The sequence below is a fragment of the Giraffa tippelskirchi genome, chromosome 5 (genome assembly GCF_054371585.1).
Source record: "Giraffa tippelskirchi isolate mGirTip1 chromosome 5, T2T-mGirTip1v1.2.pri, whole genome shotgun sequence".
Classification (NCBI taxonomy): Eukaryota; Metazoa; Chordata; class Mammalia; order Artiodactyla; family Giraffidae; genus Giraffa; species Giraffa tippelskirchi.
Genome location: NC_137279.1, coordinates 136,955,000 through 136,974,803, shown reverse-complemented (window position 1 = coordinate 136,974,803; position 19,804 = coordinate 136,955,000). Strand labels below are relative to the sequence as shown.

Below are 19,804 nucleotides of genomic sequence, written 5' to 3'. Positions count from 1 at the left end.
TGCTCAGTTTGATGGATTGAGGATTTGGCTAGTGCTACAGGGCTTACAGCATAGCAAGCTTGGCAACCACTGGCAATGCTGCTTTGAGAAGAGTGAATAAAGCACAGAGTTAAGAACTTGGACTCTCGACTCACACAATCTGAGTTTAAATGCAGGCTCACTATGAAAATTTGGGCAAGTTATATATTTTATGCTTCAATTTTTTCATCTATACAATGAGAATAATAATAATAGTTTACTCAAAATATTGTAATGGCAATTATAAAAATATTTAATATATAAAACAGTATCAGACACTTAGCAATCCTTCAAAAAATGTTATTTACTTTCATTATCATTACCAGTAGTAATAGACACCACCAGAGAAATGTGAGTGGAGTACTGTTCCAGGTACAAGAAGAAAGGATTCTGAATGGAGTCGAAGTAAATTACCAAAATAGAGTCACCAGCACCCATTTCAATAGCTGACTATCTCACTGTCTTCCATTTGTGAAGAGAAGCTGAAATTCATGTTCAACATTTCAACCAATGGATCAACAAACAGAAGGAAAGAACTCTAATTATGATTTAAGATTAAGAGAAATTCTGTAGATAGTCAGCAACTAAGGGTCATGGAGTACAGTTCAAATGTTTTTCTTAAGTCTCAGGAGAAATAATTTATAGCCGAGACTATTCTCAGATTTAATCACAATCCAGAGAACCTTATGGATTCTCCCTGCTGGTGAATGATAGCTGAGGAAAATTATGGTGGTGAGAGTAAGTCTACAAATGGTATAAATGATTCAGTACTAGATGATGTGAATATTTAAACAGAGGACATTCAGATCATTTCAGACTAGAAAGTCTGTTAAGGTTTTACCCAAAAATGACATAGTCTGGGTCTTTACATAGGATTCAAACAATGGAAAGGGGATTGGATAAATGGGTTTGTAGAAGGCAGTCCAATCAGATACTCATTGACATTAATAGTTGGAAAAAAGAAAAAAGAAAATTTTTAAGATACTTGAAAAATAATCAATTTGTTTGGGGGGAGCAAAGTTTAAGTAGGAGAGTAATGAGAGAGATGACAGGAAAAATAATAAGAGAGATTTAGCATATTATAGAGTCTTATATCTTTAAATAAGAAATCTAGACATTAACAATAAATGAAGAAAATCATTACAGATTTTAGGAAATGACTGTGACATTAGGATGGATAAGGAAAACAAAAAACTAGAGGCAAAAACACCTAGGAATCTATCAATTTCATTTAGCCTTTCTCCCTTAAAGGCTCATTTTATCCGAAATCCTACAATACTTTATGTCTCTTTCATAATCATGACTTTTCACGTATCTTATTTTGTCTATTAGAGACAGCAGAGTTTATTGATTAACAGAATGAAGACTGGGGCCAGGCTGCTTGAGTTCAAATCTCAGTTGCACTAGGTCCTTAGTACCTATCTGTGCCTCAGCTTCCTTATCTCTAAAATGAAGATAATCATAAAACCTGCTTCAAAGTGATGTTATGTGGATTAAATCACTTAAAATCACAGTGCTTAGAACAATGCCTGGCACAAAATAAGTGGTATAGCATTAGCTATTATCATTTTTAAGTTTCTTGAGGGCAGTGTTAGTCGCTCAGTCGTGTCCGACTCTTTGTGACCCCATGGACTGTAGCCTATCAGGCTCCTCTGTCCATGGGACTCTCCAGGCAAGAATACTGGGATGGGTTGCCATTTCCTTCTCCAGGGGATCTTCCCGAACCAGGGATCGAACCCAGATCTCCCGCATTGCAGGCAGATTCTTTACCATTTGAGCTACCCCGGGAAGCCTCTTGAGGGCAGGGGCTGTATCAAATTCAGCACTGTATCTCCAAAAGTATTTAAATTATCAAGTAAATACTAGATAATTATTAGGAACAATGAAGAACAATCTTGAATTAAAGAATTGAGAACTGTTAATAAAAAATGAAAAATAATCTACAGTAGCTACAGTGGGGATGTGATAGAAAAACTAACAATATTTAGCCCATGGCTGAAAAGACACTGAAGGAGAAGAAGGACATGGATGCCCCTGAGACACCAAACCTGTATGACTGGGAGAGTAACAGTGGGATTTTGGGAAGTCCAGAAGGGAAGTCATTTCCGAATACAAGGGAAATATAGAATGCTTGGCTTTAGATACCTTGAAGACAAAATGACAGTGAGTCACAACAGCTTTGACAGGACTGAAAGTCTGGAAAGGAGGAGGAGTGTAGCCATGATTTTGGAAGATGGTTACATAAAGGAAACAGCAGAAGAACCATAAAGATACTGATGTAATTGAGTTTTTTCATTAGGAATACTTTCTCTCCATTGAATTCAAATTAGTTAGGCGGTATTGTGTTCAAGCCATCATCTCATCTACATCAGCTTAAATATTATAAATTACAGTTAAGTACTGAAACTTATATGCAGTTACAAAACCACATTTGAAGAGAGTAAAGAAATTCAGCCATTTCATTGGGCTATCTTTATAATTAAATAGTAAAAGATTTAAAAAATGACAGTAATAGAAAATAACTTAAAACTTACCCTGAATCACAAAAACAGTTCCAAAGACCTTGGCCATGACTCCAGAGTAAGCGATTAAAAACTCGGTTGAAAATCCTATACAAATTCACTTCCTCAACATCAGGTACCTTCCAGATACGTGGAAGAACTGTACGGATACTTGTTTTTACTATGTCCAAAACCTAGTGCAAAAACCAAAATATTTAAAAATCTAGATGTATATGTATGTGTCTAAAATTCAAAGATGAATATATTTAATTCAAATATGACTACACACACACATACTGACTCACTCATTTACTAAAAGACAGTACAGAATGAAAAGCCCAGAAATAGATCAAGCATTTATGAAACTTTGGTACATGACATAAGTGGCAAGTCTGACCATTACAGTAAGAAGACATTAAATTTAAAAATTAAATTTAAGTTAAATTTAAAGTAAATCAATAAACAGATTTTTTAAACAGTAGTATTCATGAAAAAAAAAGCTGAACCTGAAATCATTACTCAATCCACAAAAATCAACTCTACAGTGATTAAGGCTTTCAGTTTGAAAAATAAGCCATTAAATATACTAGTGGAAAGTATTAGTGAATATCTTTTATCATGGGTTAGAAAAAGATTACTTAAATAACAAAAAAGTATAGAATATAAAATATTAATAGAATCTGATTATACTAAAATTAAGAACTCTGGCCATCAAAACATACCTTAAAGGAAATAAAAGATCAAGTTACAAGTTGGGAAAATACATTCAAAACATATACATCTAACCAAATAATAGTATCAGGAATATATAATGAATGCCTAACCAATTGTTAATATACACACCAACAAATTAACAGAAAAAAATGGACAAAAATACATAATTCACTAAAGAAGAAAAATATGCCCAAAAAACATAATGAATAAAAATTGAGACTATAATTAGACATAATTTTCTATCCATTTAATTGACAAAAATTAAAAGTCTGACAATACCAAGTATTGGAGAAATATGGATCTATAGTATCTCAAACAAAATTGGCGGGAGTACAAACTGGAAAATATTAGCTAGGCATTAACTCCTAAAGTTGAAAATGCATATATCCTATGACCCAGCAAGTTTATTCCTAAGAGAAATTCTCTCATAGGTTAAAAGCAAGAGCATGTATAAGAATGTTCAAACAACTGGTCACAACTGTAGACACCTGAAGAAAACCTCACCCTCCATCAGTGAGAAAGTAAATATATAAATAGTCATATGCTCATTCCCTTAGACTTTTATACAGCAGTTGAATAAAATAAAAGGGCACAGAACAACACAGGGCATCTTAATTATTAATGGTTAAGTTTTTTAAAAAATACATACCAGTCAATACATACAATGTGAAACTTTTTATATAAGTAAAATAGTTAAATTTTAAAAATACTTATGAGGAATACACATAGATATAATAAGATCATATTAAAAAAAACAAAAACAAGAGACTGAGGAATACTGAATTCCAGAAAATGGCTACCTGAGACATGAAGGGCCAGGGGGATAGGAAGGGAGTCATTTGATAAGATAATAGGTTATTGCCAAAATCCTTGATTTGGGTGTTGGGTTCACAAATGGTACAGTAACTTAAGAACACTATTTAATAAAAGCAGGCCATACATAGATCAGTAATGCAAGAGTATCACGAAACAATGGCTAGGATTAATCTAATTCTGGGCAACTAAAATCCTAGATATTCTAAAAAATGTATAAATCCCAGAAAGCTACTTTGTCTAGTTTGACATATTTAATATTTTTGCAATTCACAAATTTCCAGTGAAATGTTTTCTTAAAAAGTAAATATCACAAATATAGTATCCTAATTTCAATTCACCAAAGTAGATTCTTCATTTCTTATTTTATTCATCTAATATAAGGAACTGAGTGTAAATATGACAGTAAAAGATGAAAAAAGAGCAACTTTCAAACATAAAGGCTGATAGGAGATATGATTTTTCTCCATAGGCACAAATGTATAAGAGAATTGGAAGCAGATAAAAGAATTTAATTTGTTTCTCTTTAAAACAGCCATATTTAAAGAAGTGATATTAGTTCTCTCTGATGAAGGCGAATTTAGAATAAACGTGTTTAAAAATCAATTTAGGAAAAAATATCCCCAAATAACATTTTATTTATAGAAGAATATCAACTACAGCTTCTCAAATGAATTGTGTAAGCACCACCATCCCTTCCTGCTCCAGCTCCTTTCACTGTGAAGTGGGAACAGTATGTAAACGGAAAAGGGATCGGGGTGTGTGGGTTGAAGGGGAGGAGAACGAGGAAAGATAATACCATCTGTAATAAAGTAGCTCGTGAAAAAAATTGTCCCAGAAAACCTTGTTATTACAGATAATGAAACCTTAATTATGAAGAGGGATTTTAAATTTTTAATATGAATTATTCACAATAATACTGATAAAATATGCACATCAGACATTAGTTCATACCTTTTTTTTTTACAATTGCAGTTCAGCTAATAGTTTAACCTCTTCTATTTTTAATGTGGGAAACAGGACTTATGACTGATGTGATACAAGAATCAACACTAGCAGTAAATGGTGAATTTTAATCAATTCTCTTCTCAATTTTTCTCCCTCCTTTCTGTGTATTACTGAGTAATAATGACCCAAAAGTCATAATGCAGGAAGAATTTTAAAAAGTAGCAAAGATAACCCATAAATTGGTTTTAAGAATAAATATGAATTCTATATAATAAATGAAATTAAAGTGTTAAAAAATGTTAACTATCTTCATTTTGTATTCTATTATTAATTGTTCAACTTTAAAGTGACATAGGGCTTCCCCACTAGCTCAGTGGTAAAAGAATCTGCCTGCAATGCAGGAGACATAGGAAATGATTGATAGGAAATGCAAGTTTGATCCCTGGGTGGAGAAGATCCACAAGAGCAGGAAAAAGCAACCCACTCCAGTATTCTTGCCAGGAAAATTCCATGGACAGAGGAGCCTGGCAGGCTATGGTCTATGGGGGTCACAAAGAGTTGGACACGACTGAAGCAGCTAAGTCCCCATGCACACAAAGTGACATAGCATTTGAGATGATAGGTTATTCATTTCTTTCTGAATATGTGCACAGTGAAATGCACATGATGCATAAGAGCCAAAGAGGTTGGTGAATAGCATGTACAGGCTGCTTGCTCCATGCCAAGTACTGCACTAGTACATCACTTAGAGGAGACTCTCTTGGCCACTACTCTGTTAATGTTTTATTCTTAATTTTGATGGAATTTTAAAGAATGATGGCCTAATATACTAGCCTTGCTGTTATTGTTTGTTGTTTTAATTAATAAGTCAACTTCAGTTCTTTTGCAACCCCATGGACTAATAGCCCACCAGGCTCCTCGGCCCATGGGATTTCCCAGGCAAGAATACTGGAACGGGTTGCCATTTCCTTCTCCAGGAGATCTTCCTGACCCAGGGATCAAACCTGCGTCTCCTGCGTTGGCAGGTGGATTCTTTACCACTGAACCACCTGGGAAGCCAAAACACATGGCTAAAAGCAGCAACTTCAGAAAGTGGTTAGAGAGTTAGGGGTGGGGAATGCAGTTGCTTCACTCTGAACGTTTCCTGCAACATGGAGATGGATAGACCTTCAGGCCTCTTGCATGCCAGCAAACATCACTGCCTGAGGAGTGATTTCCCTGATTGTGGGACTAGCATGGTCTGGGCAACCCACAAATTTGTTCCTTCTTTGCCAGAGTGTCTACTGGAAAGATACATTCTCTTTTGCTTCCTTTGCCTTTCAATTTCAAGCTCTGGTCCTGGAGAAAGGAGTGGTTTAGAGAGACCTGTAATTTGGAAACCATAAGAGAATAAAAACCAAGGGATCAAGAGCCCAAACCCTTCGTCTCTCCTCTGAGTTTTCATGTAGACTCTCCACTACCTGTGCTCACCTGGTGAACTTCCATGTTTTACCTCAAACATCACTTCTTCAGGGTGACCTTTACCTGTCGCTAAATACCTTATGATCCCTTAATGCCCAATTCTTCTACTATTAAGAATTTTCTCACTTTATTTTAATTTCCTGTGTAGTTAACAGAGATTGTTAGCTACATAAAAAGAGGAATTATACCTACCAGGTCCCCAAGGCTCAAGACAGGTCTAGCACTTAGTAGGTGTTTGTCTTAGTGAAAATGCTCCTTGCAAGGAATTGAAACCTATGTCGATAAGGTAAAAATCAGAGCTAACACTTATTGAGGGCTTACAATGGACAAAGCACTGTTCTAATCACTTTTACAGACAGCAATTCATTTAATACTCAAAATAAAAACATTGAGATAGATATGATTTGTCCATAATTTCTTTCCAAAAATCTTGAGGCAGATTCCACAATCGTAAACATTATATTTCTACAGGAAAACATGTGAATACTCAAGGCAAAAGACAGACAAAAATAACTTCCTGTTGTGTCATTGTCACTGAAAGAGTTCAGGTGGGTTAGGTTTTGCTGCCTAATAGTTTTGAAAAATGTTTTAGTTTTGAAAATGTTTGGATCTCATTTTATAAATGAGAAAATTCAGGCATAGAGAAGATAAGTAACTTACCCAAAATCACACAGTTAGGTAATGGATAGCAATGTAGCCAGACCCTTGTTCTTAACCACTACCCAGCAATGCTTCACGATTAATTTGATCTGTCCAGGGGACAAGAGCAAAATCAGAAGATAATCAAATTGTCTCTGCTTAGATTCAGATTCACCTCTAGTCAAGTAATACTCGGGAAGATGGATGGAGTCACTGTGTACATACAGGGCTGCCCAGGCATGCCCTCCAGCAGGGCCATGGAATCCACCAGGGACCAGTTTGCTTAAAAGGCCACACAGATGGGGAGACAATGCCTGCACCTCTAGCAAAACACCAAATGAATAATTTTAGGAAGGCAGAAAACAGGCAAGAAATCAGACTGGAATGAGGTAAATTAGTGTCAGTACTATTTGCAATGCTATTTGGTTTTCTGGGTGCTTTGGGGTTAGAAGCAAATGGATGGAAGATGAATAATTTGTGAAACACAAAAACAAATGGTCAGCAAGATGCCCTTTGTGTTTATCTGTGGACTCAAGTGAGGCTAACTTATAGAATATGGGTATCCATTTCCTGACATTGTGACTTTTAAAAGCATCAGGATCCAACATTAAGCTCTCCGAGGGAAAAAATAAATGGGAGATTCATTCAATGAAAGCATTAATAAAATGAAAAGATATGTCTTTTCCATATGAAATATAGCACATTTGAAAGCATAAAGCACACAGACAAATTCATATTTTGCAAGTACATACAGATGTTGAATGACAAACTGCTCCATATGGCTGAACAGTTGGTCCTAAATTAAAATAATGGCATGAGGTGAGGGAGGTTTAGAAATAACATTAAAATCACTACATGCTGTACTGATGATGCATGCAGCAGCTGAGGCTATAGGGTAAAGGCATCTTTGCTGATGCAAAATGAACGGCCCTGTACAGCATCCACGTCAGCCCAAGTGAAGAAGAGATAGAAAATAATAACATCAAAATGCACGCAGAAGCAGCTATTGTAGATATTTTAAAAACTGCTATTTAGAGAAGAAATACTTGATAACCAAGGATTTCTTAGAATCTTAAAATAAATGTAAATATAATACAACCTTATTATCACTACTTGATATCAGAGAAAAAGCTCTTTGGAAAATTTGACATTCTTCACCACCCACCATCAATGCAATATTTTCATACTTTAGGTATATTCCTAACAACTGCCTTCTTGGGAGAAGGCTAAATTATGCTAGTGTGAAGTTACCATAACATGACATTAAGTAAGATTAGCTGATTCAATTTTCACCTAGTGAGGATTCTTTTCAGTAGTTTAGTCCCACATCGTTGACCTTTAAATTTTACACCCATTAAGGAAGATTTTAAATAAGGCAGGTGGAAGAGTTTGTGTGTGTGTGGCATTCTAATTGAGAGTTTTACCACATTCTAATGAGCAACTAGCAAAAGCTTTGATACTAGAACGGAAAAAGTAAGATACATATTTCAACAATGGTTTTTAAATGAAATTAAGAGATTTAAATGAGTCTCGTGCATTCCACATTTAGAACTCTGCTTGGGACACGGTAGTCTCTCAATCAATATCGTTAAGTGCATGTTTTGATGAGCAAATAACTGAATGAATGAATGAACAACTCTCACAATCCCCAACAGTGTCCAGTATAGTTCTTGTACAAAATTGGCAACCAATAAATGTTTGTCACACTAAATTTTATCACACACAACCATTGTGGTAGCCTTAGAGATATGCCATTTGAATCAACTAATCTCTAAGAGTGAAGTTAGCTGACAGCATCCTCATTGAGGATCAATGATTTTACAACTTCAAGCCAAGTTTAAGCGCTCCCCAGACTGCTCTTGGCCAAGGATTGAGCATGGCTGGGATACCAGAGGGAAGCTATTTCTGCCCAGTGTGATCGCTCTCACAAGCAACTTGTGTTCTGGGCTCCCCATCAGCCTGACAGGTCTTACTCAGAACTTCTCTAGTCTGAATTTCTTCCTCCCCAATCCTCCTGTTTTCCATTCACGGGTGTCAGACCAATGCTGCAGTCAGAAGGCTCTTCCTGCCTGCTCAAACTCTCTCCACCTCTATCTTTCTTGTGTGTCTTCTCTCAAAAATTTCTTTCACTTTTAACTATGTCATATGTTTGCTTTCCAGGGGACTGAACTGATAGAGCCATCCAAGAATTATTGACTATAATCATAGTCTAAAGAAGGATAGTTTTGATTAATCCACATCTAGATGTTAAATTAGTTAAGCTCTTGGCCCTCTAAGTGGGTAACTTTTAATAATACCTAATTCTACTTGGGCTCAAAAACCACTGTGGACGGTGACTGCAGCCATGAAATTAAAAAATGCTTGCTCTTTGGAAAGAAAACTATGACAAATCTAGACAGCATATTAAAAAGTAGAGACATGATTTTGCTGACAAAGGTCCATATAGTCAAAGCTATGGTTTTTCCAGTAATCAGGTACAGACATAAGAGTTGGACCATAAAGAAAGTCTGAGTGCCGACAAATAAATGCTTTCGAATTGTGGTGCTGAAAAAGACTCTTGAGAGTCCCTTGGACAGCAAGGAGATCAAACCAGTCAATCCTAAAGGACATCAACCCTGAATACTCATTGGAAGGACTGATGCTGAAGCTGAAGCTCCAATACTGTGGCCACCTGATGCATAGAAGTGACTGGAAAAGACCCTGATGTTGGGAAAGATTGAAGGCAAAAGGAGAAGTGGGTGCCAGAGGATGAGATGGTTAGATAGCATCACCAACTCAATGGATATGGATTTGAGGAAACTCCAAGAGACAGTAGATAGAGGAGCCAGGCGCACTCCCGTCCATGGAGTCACAAAGAGTCAGATATGACTTAGTGACTGAACAACAACAATTCTACATTCCAAAGTTGATCCACATTTCTAGGTTTCTTTTTATTTTTCTTGGATGCAGTTTCTTAAGCAATAGCACAAGTATCAAACAGATAGTCCATGAATGGTTAGCATGTTACAACCCAACAGACAAATTTTCAGACCTCTTTAGTCTAATATCAACATCTAAAAGCTGAAAAAATTTTTTTCAATACAGTTTGCAATTTATTATTATTACACTGGCTTTCTTGTTGTCAAATATTTTTACTTGAAATTTATAAACACAATTGAGCATGACAACCTTAAAACACAAAATAATTTCACCTAATTCATAAATAGTACTACTATCACACACACATCATTTGATCATTCTGTACAATCATATCACATGTGAAAAACCAGAACAGCATTTTCTGGAATTTATTTTTGCATAGGGTGAGAGAGAATGCTTCAACTTAATTTTCTTACAAATCATCAATTGTTTTAGGATCATTTATGGGAAAATTTATCTTTACTCCATTGATTCGAAATGTCATATTTATCAGGTATTAATGTCCTATGAATATTTTAATCTGTTTCTGGGCTATCTGTTTTAATTACCAACTTACTTATCTATCATCTAGGTTAGAAAAAGTACATTGTACTTACAAAAAGATTCAATATTCCAATAAGAGGTTCCTATTTTAATGAATCAAGGCTACATACAGTCAGTGACTAGGTGAACAGGAATTCTGGGCTTACAGAATGTTTTCAATCTACCTCTGCTACCAGCTTTGCTACACTCTCCTGAACAGCCCTTGGCACATGACAGGACACTAAGTTGTCCTTTGTTGAATGAGTTAATGCTTAATTATGGTTTCAGTTTACTCAGAGGAAAGTACCTAATTTCAAAGTCATCATTTGATCAATGTCAACTTTCACCTTATTAGCAATACATTTCAGAAAGGGGAAGCGATAGTTTGCATTATTTAGGAATACAACAGCTTCACTATAGCTACTAAAATAGTACAGCTCCCCCTAAATAATGTTGCAGTCCATTTATGGGCCCCTCAGGCTGCTGGCCACTCCCTTCTCCTACTCTGTGAGATACTGTACTACCTCCTCAAATTTCCAAAGCCCCTCCCCATCAGAAGAAAACTTTCAAATCTTTCCACCACAATGCCACAGACTCTACCTTCCCTCCTATTAGAGCAAATGCTCCTGGTTAGGACAAACCTTCCTAGATTACTTGCTCGAGGATTTCCTATCACCACTCTTTCCTGTACCATTCATCTCTTCTGGATCCTTCTCATCAGCAACTAACAACTGTAAATAGCTGCATCTTTTAAAAAACAAAACAAACAAAAAACACCTTGTCATTCACCCACATCCCTCTCCAGCTACCACTACATTTCCCTTTTCCCTCTACAGCAAAATTTCTTGAAAAAGTACCTGGACTAGCCATACTTTTTCCAATTTCTTGAACCTCCTCTGCTCAAGTTTTACTCTGCACCATTCCTCTGAATTTGTTATGACCTTCCCTGGTAGCTCAGCTGGTAACCACTATCTTCAAAGTTATCAAAAACAATAGTTAGGTCATGGTGCTCATGTTATGACTCTCATCAGCAACATCTAGCTCAGTTGATCCCTCCATCCCTAAAGAGATTAGACGATTTCAAGGTAACCCAGTTCTCATGATTTTTCAGACTTTACTGGCTGTTCCTTCTCAGTCCCCTTAGATTAACCCCTCTACCTCATTTCTCTGATTTCTATACTTAGAAGTGGTCCAGGGCTAGCCCTCAAAACTCTCCTCTTCTCTAATCACACTTACTCTTGAGGTAATCTCATCTAGTCCCAAGGCTTAAATATCTTCAGTTCACTTCAGTTCAGTTGCTCAGTCATGTCTGACTCTTTGTGACCCCATGGACTGCAGCACACCAGGCTTCCCTGTCCATCACCAACTCCCAGAGCTTACTCAAGCTCATGTCCTTTGAGTTGGTGATGCCATTCAACCATCTCATCCTCTGTCGTCCCCTTCTCCTCCCGCCTTCAATCTTTCCCAGCATCAGGATCTTTTCCAATGAGTCAGTTCTTTGCATCAGGGGGCCAAAGTATTGGAGCTGCAGCTTCAGCATCAGTCCTTCCAATGAATATTCAGGACTAATTTCCTTTAGGATGAACTGGTTGGATCTCCTTGAAGGCCAAGGGACTCCCAAGAGTATTCTCCAACACCACAGTTCAAATGGATCAATTCTTTGGCACTCAGCTTTCTTTTTAGTCCAAATCTCATATCCATACATGATTACTGGAAAAACCATAGCTTTGACTAGACAGACCGTTGTTGGCAAAGTAATGTCTCTGCTTTTTAATATGCTGTCTAGGTTGGTCATAGCTTTTCTTCCAAGGAGCAAGCGTCTTTTAATTTCATGGCTGCAATAACCATCTGCAGTGATTCTGGAACCCCCAAAATAAAGTCTGTCACTGTTTCCATTGTTTCCCCATCTATTTGTCATGAAGTGATGGGACCAGATTTCATGATCTTAGTTTTCTGAATGTTGAGCTTTAAGCCAACTGTTTCACTCTCCCCTTTCACTTTCATTAAGAGGCTCTTTAGTTCTTCTTCACTTTCTGCCATAAGGGTGGTGTCATCTGCATATCTGAGGTTATTGATATTTCTCCCGGCAATCTTGATTCCAGCTTGTGCTTCATCTAGCCTGGCATTTTGCATAATGTAGTCTGCGTATCAGTTAAATAAGCTGGGTGACAATATACAGCCTTGATTTACTCTTTTCCCAATTTGGAACCAGTCTGTTGTTCCATGTCCAGTTCTAACTGTTGCTTCTTGACCTGCATACAGATTTCTCAGGAGGCAGGTCAGATAGTCTGGTATTACCATCTCTTGAAGAATTTTTCACAGTTTGTTGTGATCCACACAGTCAAAGGCTTTGGCCTAGTCAATAAAGCAGAAGTAGATGTTTTTCTGGAACTCTCTTGCTTTTTCGATGATCCAGCGGATGTTGGCAATTTGATCTCTGGTTCCTCTGCCTTTTCTAACAGTGACTCTTAAGTTTTGTATCTCCATATATTGCCTTAGCTCTGAACTCATATATACAATGACACACTCAACATCTGCATTAGATGTCTAATCAATGTATCAACTTTAGTATGTTCAAAACCAAAGCCAAACAAAACAACAGGGGAAATAAAGCCCTGTTCTTTCTCTAGCATACACTCAATTCAGTTATCAACCTAGCTAAGCAACCATTAGTTCTCGGCTCAGTTACTTTAAAAACCATAGAGTACCTGGTCTCTACTTCTGTTCTGCCATTTTCCATTTACCCTAGTTTTGTTCTTCACAAGTAGCTCTCATGATCCCTCTAAATTAGAAACCATACTATGTAACTCCTCTGCTCAAAAATTTCTGGTGGTGTTCCATCACTTGGAATAAAACCCAAAGTATTTCCACAACCTGTAAAGCTGTGATCTGATCCCTGCTTATCTATTCAACTTCAGCTGTCACCAGCACAAACCAACTATCCTGTAAATCAGGAAATAAATGGTGCTTCTATGTCTCATGGACAGACCAGGCTAACATACCCCAGGCCTCTGTATCTGCTCTTCCCTCTGTCTGATGCAATGTAGCTATAGATGTCTGCATAGTATTTTTCTCATTTCATTTAGGTTGTCTTCTCTCCATTTTTAATCCTGATTTATTTTTCTTCACAGTACTTAATACCACCATACATTCTAGTATATATTGATTTATTAGCAAACACTTTAACTAGAATACAAGCTCTATGAGACGATAGGATTTTTTTTAATCCACTTGTTTATCCTCAGAACCTAGAACAGCACCTGAAACACAGTAGATAATAAATGTTTGTAAAGGAAACTAGTAAACAAATGAGCATGTATATAGTTTGATTATGAATGTGGCGTAATGATCCTAGTTTAATACATAATCCAAAAGAGCAAAAACCTGTTTTGGGGTATTCATTACTCACTTTTCGTTGTTTTACAGAGTCCAATTTTATGAGCCAATATGAAGCCACTTTTGTTTTATGATACTTCCAGTTATCAATGATCTGTTTAAGGGAAGAAATATTAAGAAATTTAATGTAATTAATTTGTGAAATGAAAACACTATAATACTATTTGAAATAAAGGATGCATACTTTTATTTAAAAAAAAAAGGGTGCAAAGATTTTTTTTTAACATAAGGTAAAGAAGCCATCTGAATTTAAAGCTTTTCTCTTCTTGCTGTAAAAAGCAAACAATCTTTAATGAATGCAACTCAAATGTCTTCAGGAATATAAGGACTGGGAAGAAGCCAAAAATATAGATTTTTCATTTTAATTCCAAAAACTGTATTTACAACATCATTCATAATAACAAAATATTGAATAGTACATTAGAAAATAGCCTATATATACTTAGGATTCTATTATCCCCTTTTATTTTCTGGTGCAAATATGCAAAATTTCTGAATATATATTCTAGTTATATGCACTATACCAAATAGATTAAAATAGTTGCTGCATAAGTAAACATGTTGTAACTAATCTAATGTTTAATATATTATATCAATTATATAAGCCTATACACATGTTCTTTACAGAACAATCACAGTTAGCCACAAAGATTAATTTTACTCTCAGATTATCTAATTTTTCATCTACCTGACTGATAAAGGTAGTATACAACTTACATCTTAAGAAATACAAATAAAATGTCTGGTGCGAAAACACAGGCTCTACTCTATTGAATAAGATAACAATGTCAATAGAAATATATCTGGCATAATGTTTTACAATTAATGTTCATTTTTCTTCCTTCTCCCTTCATGTAACAAATAGCATCTCATTTGTAAACGAGATACCATTTTCACTTTTTAAAATATATATATAACAAACACAAAGCATAATATTTGGGGGTTTTGATTATAACTATGTTATGATTGCAAAATACAAATTGCCATTATTGATTTTTAACTACAGGAGTCTTTTTCATTATTGTTTTTGGTTTGTTTTGATTCTAGACAGTGCTCTGCTGCTGCTGCTGCTGCTAAGTCGCTTCAGTCGTGTCCGACTCTGTGCGACCCCATAGACTGCAGCCCTTCAGGCTCCGCCGTCCCTGGGATTCTCCAGGCAAGAACACCGGAGTGGGTTGCCATTTCCTTCTCTAGATAGGTCTAAAGTACTGCTAACAAGTGAAAAAAAAGCCAACTGCATGGCTGTGGTTTCTATTCTATAACTGGCCACTAGATGGTGCCTTCTCCGGGTGAAAAACAAACTAAAAAACAAATCAGAAAACAACATTCTATTACTGAGAAGTTATCTAAGAATGACAATTTGAAAGGATGTTTCAATGAAGAAATATCAATAGAACTTTGAGTGAATAAATGCTATTTCACTCGAATATTTTAATATCTTGGACCTTTTTTCTAAATCAGGAGTAAGTTACAAACTTTAATGTGAATTTTAGGACTCTGCCATTTTAGAACGTTCCACTGGGTGGCGCAAATGCATATGTAACAAGAAAACACAACGTAAGCCATTTCAATATTCGACTAATGCCATTCAAGGTGTCATATTCAAATATTTACTTCATGCCCATGGCCCACTTTTTTCCTTATTATCTCACTCCATATTAAATCTTTCAAAATCTTTATAGAAGCAAGCTTAACTTGATGTATCTTTAATCATTAAGAACAAATAACTATTTAACACTAATTATTTTCAACTTGATGAAGCATCATTAAAATAGGACTATACACTAAAAGATATTTTGCATTGCTGATTATAAATGTGATCTAATTGCTCATGAATCATAATAATTCAAATAACCCCTGTATCTTCTAAAGCTTATGGAGGGCATTTAAGTTTACTATGTCAGTGAAGATAATGACATCAGGAAATAAATTTTAATATTTTAAGAAGAAGAATAAAAAGGTATGAGCTCCTTGGAATTTTATATACATCAAATACTCACATCTTCTATCAGAATTAATGATTCTGCATCTGATTTTCCTGGAAACCGGATCTTCATATCCTTGAGAACAAATAAGGTCTGACTTGTTAGATCATCTTCTTGTTCTTTTGGTCTCAGTTTCCGCAAAGACTCACTCTTAAATTTGAAAGAATACAGATATTTGGAGGGGGTCTTATTTCACTGTGTCACTATAATCTAAAAAATATTTCTAGGTAAAAACGATGCACTTTTAATTGAAAAAATAACAATGAAAAAGGAAGAAAATAATGATTTTGCATTCGTTCTTAGCATTAAAATCTTAGGATTAAATGGATATGATTTCCCAAGAGTGTCTTTCACACTTCCACACAGTTGCATTTTATGTAGCTCAAAATACCAAAACAAAAATATGAGTGTTTAAAAAAGTTTCATTTTCTACATATATCTCAGGCAATTCTTGATTAGCAAAAAAAAATTTAAAAATAAAGAAACTTGTTGTTACCAAGTGAAATTCATTCACTTATATTTTTCAGACTCTTTCCTTTAGAAGCAACATCCACATTAAATAAACAAATTAAATATGTGTGAATGTACACGGAGGTATCTACTGAGCTGGCCAACAAGTTCATCTGTGTTTTAAACCTGATTGAACTTGTTGGTCAACCCAATATTTGAGTATTTACAAGAAAACTTGTTTGCAAAAAAATTCACTGACTTCTTCAATACTGAATCTCTAGGATTTATGCTAAAGGAGGAAATATTATATATATATATAATACTGGATTCTAATTTAATATACAGAAAACATTATTAAAAATTCCATACTTCACTGCTCTAAAGATAATTTACCAATAGTTAATTTTTTAACTTATTTATCAATAGTCCCATTAAGGAAAATTTTCCATAAAACAAAATTCCCCAAATTCAGACACACTGTACAATCAATGCAAAATTACCTTACTCCATGAGCAAATGGAAAATAAATATATTCTCAGTGTTCATCCTCAAGTTTTGTGATATAGTGAAGCCAGCCTTTTAAGAATCCATACTTGGTTACAGGTGAAGAAAAAGGAATAATCCAAATTCCAGGAGACCATGAGTTGAACAATAGAAAGGATTTGATGTTCAATCTCCCCTCCTCCCAGCTAATCCCTCTGCCACCTAAATCCTGAGTACAGCACTCATCTCAGGGGAGCAAAACAGAAGACTTACCATCAGAGAGTCGGAGGAGCTGGCATCATTACTTTGAGGCAGATGCCTCATGTAGGAGGAGGCACGGTTTAAAGAATGTGACCGAGACCCTGAAGTCGGCCGGGATGCTGATATCACTTGTTGAGCAGAAAAGGGGCGGATGTCTGCACTGGATGGTGACTGAGAAGAGATGGACCGAGGACAACTGACTGAACGCCTTATGGAGCCTATGGATGGTGAAGAAAAGGGATCACACAGTAGCAGAGTTAGTAGAAGTCCTCCACTGTATTGTATCTATACAAACTAATGATTAGCAGGGTGGCTTCCTGTTGTTTTAGTTGTTAAGTCATGTCTGACTCTTTGTGACCCTATGGGCCATAGCCCACTAATCTCCGCTGTCCATGGGATTTTCCAGGCTAGAACACTGGAGTGGGTTGCCAGTTCCTTCTCCAGGGAATCTTTCCAACTGAGGGATCAAATCCGCATCTCCTGAATTGGCAGGTGGGTTCTTTACTGCTGAGCCACCAGAGAAGCCCTAAAAGGGTGGCAGTTTAAGTGTCAAAGCATCAGCATCATCATGAGAATATAAATTTGGAGTTATTTCTTCAATTTAAACAGTGAACATAGTGCAGAACCCCTGTCATGTATAAAGAATGGCTCTTGTGAGAATAATACTTAAACAGTACTTTAGTGTTCTATTCTTGAAACTTGACAAAAGGACCAGAAGAACAGAAAGCTAACATGTATGGAGCACATTTTACAAACCAGGCATCATGCTAGGTGGTACACTATTATCTTTGTTCTCACAGAAACCCTCTGAAGTACAAATCTCTATCATGCGGAGACTCAGAGAAAGAACTTGTCACATGACAAGAAGATTGCCAAGTTCAGTTCTAAATCCTGACTTACTGCCAGCATCCTCCCTTTTTCTATAATATCATGATGCCATCTTTGAATTAGACTGGTCACTTATTAGAATCTGTGCAGATGTTAGAACCAGAATATTTTACAGCAGGATTCATAGGGGGAAATGAATAGGGGAGAATGGCCAGGATAAATTGATGTTATCAAATTTAGGGCCCACGAAAATAAAATAATAATAATGTGTGATTGTGTGCTCAGTTGTATCTGACTCCTTGTGACCCCATGGACTGTAACCCGCCAGGCTCCTCTGTCCATGGAATTTTTCTGGCAAGAATACTGGAGTGGGTTGCCATTTCCTACTCCAGGGGATCTTCCCAACCCAGGGATTAAACTCGCATCTCTTGCAGCTCCTACACTGAGGGCGGGTTGATTATCACTGTGCCAGCTAGGAAGGATGCAATTATTGCAATAATAATAATATAACAGAAGAAAAACAAAGATTATATAGCTGGTTATTATAAGAGTAGTAGTAGGCAGACAAGTCCTTATTCACAGGACAAATTTTAAAAATTAGATTTAAATTACCATAGTAAAATATTTATATGAAGAAAAAATGTCTGGATCAACGATTGTTATCAGAACAGCTAGGAAAAATCACAGAATATCTTCTATGCCTGTGCTTATTGAGAACATTTAAAGGAAGAACCAATTATTCCTGACAAATTTTAACACCTGACACAAAGAACGTTATTCGATACTATCAACATCTATAAAACTTTTCTAGCACATATGTTCTATATACCCTCTGTTATATATTTTCTCTCTGCTTAAGAAATATATCACTCTTCATTAATTAAATAATTTCATAAAACTCACATGAAGGCAGGTTCAATACCCAAATATTGCTCTTCATTAGCTGTTGAAAAAAATGTAAACCTTTACAAAGGCAATGGACTTGAGCCTTATATTTAGAGATGTATTTATAAAGGATATTTTGAATTGATGATAAGTCTAATAGTCCTATTTAGTTCTGCAGAGTATAATAAATTATACTCATTCAAGCTATAAAGATGTCAAACAATGAAACAAAAAAAGCTTCCATTTGTTCCAACTATTAATCTCCTTCTGAAAGTCACACTATTTTTTGAAAGAATGGCACTTCTAAAAAGGGCTCTGTGGGAAACACGCCATTGGTCAATCTTCTCTTAAGAAATACTCATAAGCATGTACTAATACGTACACCTTGGCCCTGCTTTCTTCAAGGGTTTATGATGATGGTTTGGATATGTATAACCTGATTACAGTTGCAGAAGGAAAACATGACTTTCTCTTGAATCACAAGAGATTTTCATTTTTTCTTCTGCATACATTAGAATTCAGACAGAATAAGTAGTTAGACGTGTCAATGATATGTAGGTAGACTAACAAAAAATAGTTGAAACTTTCATGCATAAATTATCTGAGAAGAAACACTTCATACAATTTTGCATAGGACTACCATATATCAAATCAAAATATATTCTTTGGTACTGTAACAAGTTTAAATTTCCTATACTAACCCTCTACAACAGAAAGCGTTGTACATAATCTGAATTTTTATCCTCAGTTATCAACATGCCTTTGGAGAGAAAATTCAAGGAAGGCTTGTGGCTATAACATTCCTTAGTGTAAGATTAAAAAGAGAATATAAGAAATTGAAACCTTTGTTGCAATTCTTAATGGCTATGAAAACAAAATACAACTAATAAGGAGAAAGATATTGATTGAATTGCACAAGCTTTAAAATGTGAATTTATACTTAAAAACATGTTTAGTACACTCTTTGTCTTATCTCAATTT

General features: G+C 35.7%; 1 protein-coding gene across 13 annotated transcripts in view; it reads right to left on the bottom strand.

The window, feature by feature from the left end:
- Positions 1-19,804, bottom strand: part of TTLL7 (tubulin tyrosine ligase like 7) — a 201,875-nt gene that overhangs the window by 72,080 nt on the left and 109,991 nt on the right. For all 13 annotated transcript variants that reach the window (XM_081490151.1, XM_081490148.1, XM_081490147.1 and 10 more), the window contains exons 16-19: positions 17,123-17,328; positions 15,932-16,066; positions 13,945-14,025; positions 2,553-2,713 (exon numbers count right to left, since the gene is read on the bottom strand). In XM_081490151.1, coding sequence (XP_081346277.1) covers positions 2,553-2,713; positions 13,945-14,025; positions 15,932-16,066; positions 17,123-17,328 — 583 coding nt within the window. The remainder of the gene's footprint in view (positions 1-2,552; positions 2,714-13,944; positions 14,026-15,931; positions 16,067-17,122; positions 17,329-19,804) is intronic.